The sequence below is a fragment of the Charadrius vociferus genome, unplaced genomic scaffold, assembly GCF_000708025.1.
Source record: "Charadrius vociferus isolate BGI_N301 unplaced genomic scaffold, ASM70802v2 scaffold59, whole genome shotgun sequence".
Classification (NCBI taxonomy): domain Eukaryota; kingdom Metazoa; phylum Chordata; class Aves; order Charadriiformes; family Charadriidae; genus Charadrius; species Charadrius vociferus.
In genome coordinates, this window is record NW_009661371.1 from 7,803,288 (window position 1) to 7,807,841 (window position 4,554).

General features: G+C 37.5%; 1 protein-coding gene across 1 annotated transcript in view; it reads right to left on the reverse strand.

The window, feature by feature from the left end:
- Window positions 1-3,724, reverse strand: part of DDX60 (DEAD (Asp-Glu-Ala-Asp) box polypeptide 60) — a 47,264-nt gene extending 43,540 nt beyond the window's left edge. The window contains exons 1-4 of the mRNA XM_009893733.1: window positions 3,376-3,724; window positions 3,172-3,241; window positions 1,299-1,476; window positions 816-1,157 (exon numbers count right to left, since the gene is read on the reverse strand). Of these exons, the coding sequence (XP_009892035.1) occupies window positions 816-1,157; window positions 1,299-1,476; window positions 3,172-3,241; window positions 3,376-3,724 (939 nt within the window). The remainder of the gene's footprint in view (window positions 1-815; window positions 1,158-1,298; window positions 1,477-3,171; window positions 3,242-3,375) is intronic.
- Window positions 3,725-4,554: the final 830 nt, after the last annotated feature.

The following is a 4,554-nucleotide window of genomic DNA, read 5'->3' on the forward strand; positions in this document are numbered from 1 at the left end:
CTCCAGTCCTCAGGCACCTCTCCTGTTCCCCATGACCTTTCAAAGATGATGGAGAGTGGGCTAGCAATAACATTTGCCAGCTCTCTCAGCACTCGTGGGTGGATCCCATCAGGGCCCATGGACTTATGAATGTCCAGCTTGGCCAAGTGGTCTCTGACCCGGTCCTCCTCAACCGAGGGAAAATCTTCCACTCTCCAGACCTTCCCCCTTGCCTCCAGGGTATGGGATTCATGAGGGACAGCTTTAGCAGTGAAGACCGAAGAAAAGAAGGCATTCAGTAACTCTGCCTTCTCTGTGTCTTCCACCACAAGAGCACCCATCTCATTCATCAGTGGGCCTACATTTTCCCTAGTCTTCTTTTTTCTATTGATATACTGAAAGAATCTCTTCTTATTGTCTTTAACTGCAGTGGCCAAGCTGAGTTCTGATTGAGCTTTGGCCCTTCTAATTTTCCCCCTAGAGAATTTGTTATATCTTGATAATCCTCATAAGATGCCAACCCCCTTTTCCAGAGAATGTAAGCTTTCCTTTTGTTCTTGAGGTCCAGCCAAAGCTCTCTATTTAGCCAGGCTGGTCTTCCTCCCTGTCGGCTCGTTTTTCGACCCATGGGGATAGCCTTCTCCTGTGCTTCTAAGACTATCTGCTTGAAGTAAGACCAGCCTTCCTGGGCGCCTTTGCCCTTCAAAACTGCCACCTATCAGTGCTTTATAATTTTAATACATAAAGTACAATACTCATATTGAGATATTTTAATTGAATCTCTGAAGTAGAATAACACAGTTATCGCAAACCAACAATGAAGTTGTGTAACTTACCTTTTGAAAAAATAATCTGTGTTGATACACACTCTGAACATGATATCCATAAATTCTAAGAATATCATACTCCTGTCCTGAAGCAAGCACAACGTTGACTTTCTTCGACAATGAATGAGCAATTAAAATAGATAAAAAGTCTGTTTGGAGAGAGTTCAGTCCTATGTCAGATACGATGATGAAGTAAGGATAGCTTTTCTTCAGGAAAATCTCCCATTTGGACGATAAACAATTGGAAAATTCTGTATGAACAGCTGTGCCTGTGTTATGCCTCAGGTGTTCTATTAAGGCAGTACGTAAGGAAAGAAAATGAGGATACGGAAAGTACAGCTGTTCTGCATCCTGTGGGAAATAAAACAATGAAATTATTCAGTTACATTTGTTGATACAATGAACAGCTTCCTAAACCTGATTAGAATCAAACAGTTGGTTTTGAAGGAGTGCAGTGGTTTAAACAGCAAACAAATGTTATTTGTTCAGTACCTTGAAGAAAACAATGACATATTTTGCTCCTTTTTCAGTGAAATCCTGCAGGAAGCATTCAATCTGGTAGAAGAAGTTTAGATATTGTGTTTTCGTATCTAAAAACATAAGTAGTAAGGAATCCCCATCTATCACAAAGAATTCAGACTCAACAAAGTCTTTTAACAGACTGACATACCTGAAAGAAAAAGCATGTACATTACATTACTCAAAGAAAAGTTGAGGACATGGGACAGAAGATATTTGATACTAATAGATTTTAAAATAAATGTTTTTGTCCATTAAATCAGCTAAACATTAAATGTATAAATTAAATCAATAGCAAACCATCTTCATTGGATCTAACGTTAGTCCTAAATAGCTCGCAATCCTTTCAGCTATTGAACGTATTAGCAATTGTTTCCTTTACAGATCTGGAAGATTTTGTAGCATCTGAGGCTTCTGCGACTTATGTGGCACCTCTTGTCCATGTCTGCTTATGCAGAAAGTGTTATCTGTTCTGTAAGAAATACCCCACAGGAGATAAGCACAAAATATATTTTGAGAGCGTTCCTGTCTGAGTTTCCAGCTAAAAATAACAAGTGGGCTATCAACAACTATCATGACAATGACAACTACCTCCGTCATCCAAGGAACATCTACAGCAAGAAAAATACCCTAACAGCAAGGGGAATCCAATCACAATACATTCCTTCAAGAGACCAAAGAACTAAAAGACTTCATCATCCCCTTCCCATTTTAGAAAAATATGAAAGTTGACAAAATTTGCATTAATCAGTCTTAGGTCAAACTTGAAACAAATCCTCTTCACTGAAGATGGCAAGTATAAACAGGCAGCACATCAGTAGTTTTTAATACGTAATAGTTTAATACGGAATTGACTGCGTTCTCCAGCTCTTTAAGAATCCACGAAAGTCCAGGGACATGATGTTTTACCCAAGAGAGACCAAGGAGTCAGAAGAACTTCTGCATGTCTACATGAAGAAGAGGTAAGCCCTTCTAGTAAAGGTTCTCTGCTTTCGTGTTTGTCTATTACATACGACACTATTACATATTACAATGCTAATGCCTATTATGAGAACATTCATACTCTAATGGTAAGAACATGCTTGTTTTCTTCAAGGCTGTGAAAAATGCCCAGATCATATCCCCTCAAATCCACACCTGGGAAGACACAGCTTTCCTTTCTGGCTGGGATCAACAGCCTCTGGTTTACAGGTCCAGTTCATTATCTGATGCAATGAGTAGACTTCCATGAAAAAAAGCTACATGAACTTCTGTCTTACTACACTTAAATTGTGTGCCTTTAATTAATACTAATCTCTTTAACATGTCAGCTCCAGAACGCAGAGAAGACACTTCACTGTCAATGTAAATTTCACTATTGCTAATTCTTTTCCATATCAAGCAAGGAAAGGAATCAGAATCTGGAGCTGCAGAAGATCATGCATGAGAACCCATGTGCAAAAACACAGAAGGTATATATGAAAAGGAAAATTTTGTTGGAAAATTGTTTTAAATGCTGTATAAGTAGTAACCTTAAAAAATGTCAGGAAACATGCTCAAAAACAGCATGACAGAGAATTTGAGAAAGAATAAATACCAATAGTTAAAATTGTGTATCAGTTCCTAAAACATCCAAGCAATCCCTACTCTTTGGGCAGACTTTCTATTATATTAGCAATCTTCCTTCATGTGGCTGGAGGAAGTATGAAATCCTAAGCATGCCTTAGGTCTCCTGGTTTTCCACAAACCTAGGTAGCAAGCACATAGCTTCTTTCTCTAAGATGTCTCTGTGACGTCTACTTAGTTCAAAGAAACTATTTTTATTACCATTTATTACATTTCTTTCCATGAACCCCATTGTACTTACTCAGCTCTTGATAGGGATGCCCAACTGTGTAGCCTCAACTTCTTCAGAAATTCAAGATGTCTTCTAATTTCTAAAATGACCACATACATGGTTATTGATGGAACCACATAACCATAACTCATCAATTAATTACGAAAGAGCCAAAAGGTTAGACATTGCAATGAAAGCCACCGACATGAGCATAAGCTAACAACAGGTCCTCACCAGGGCTTTGGGAATCACATTTGTCCTGGAGAATGCTGAAATCCTTGCCTTCAGTTTGTGATGCCTGATGTATCCCTTCTTCAGTGGTCAAGATACTATAAGCATTATGGTAATCCAGGTCTGGGGTTTCTTTTTCTCTGTCTTCCTCTTCTTTAAGCATCTTGATAACATCTGCTTCTGCTTTGTCACTGGTCTCATCCTCCTCATCGCTGTCACTTGTACTCCCACTCTCTTCATCTGCCTTTGTTGGAATGAAGCCTATTTTCTCACTGTCCTTGTCATCATTACTAGCATTCTCATTTGCATCACTATGAATGACTTTCTTGAAATAATCTTCTGCAGAATCCATCATAGATCTTGATTCTGGCATCCAAATAAAGAAAACTCTAAGTAATCAAGAGATAATTTTCAGGAAATATGGTACACAATGAGGCTTCAACCATTAAATTATCTACTTCATAATCACACTTGAATAAAACTTTAAGAAAAAACAGAGTCTTTTGTGAACATCCCTGTGAGACATATTTTCATTTTAAAATCAATAAATATTTCTATGAACTATATGGAAAACATCAGCTTTTGTCTTTCTTAAAGTTTACTAGAGGAGCATTACTTACCTCTTTTCTTAAAACCTTTCTTAAAAAACTAACAAAACAAACTGAAGTGCAACATCCATTTTTCAGATTCCACAAACTCAATACTCAGCTGCCATTTTCTTTCTGATTTTCACCTTGCATTAAACTCCTAGCAAATGAAGTTGCGGAAAAAAAAAAAAACAAAAAACCATTTTTATTATCTACTTGTAAAATACTACACACATAGTATGCTATATTACAGTGGTGTGCTTAACGTAATTTTACAGTGGAACTTTAGATTTATTTTCAAGAAATGTATGCTATTTACATACATACAGCTACATAAAGTCACCTTTTGTGTACCTGCATACTACTTTTTGTCAAGGCAGCAATAAACCTGAGACTTTTCACCATTTTCCTATCTAAATTGAAAAAGCTGTATCAAAGGCTTCAGAACACCATTCTGGGATGAATCACGTATTTTTGCATGCTGAAATTATCGCTTACCTAGAAAATGGCCATCACTACTTCAGCAATCTCCTAAGTGTGACTTTCCATAACTGAAAATGTAAAGTCAGCTGCTCTCAAAGAAAGCAAAACAGTA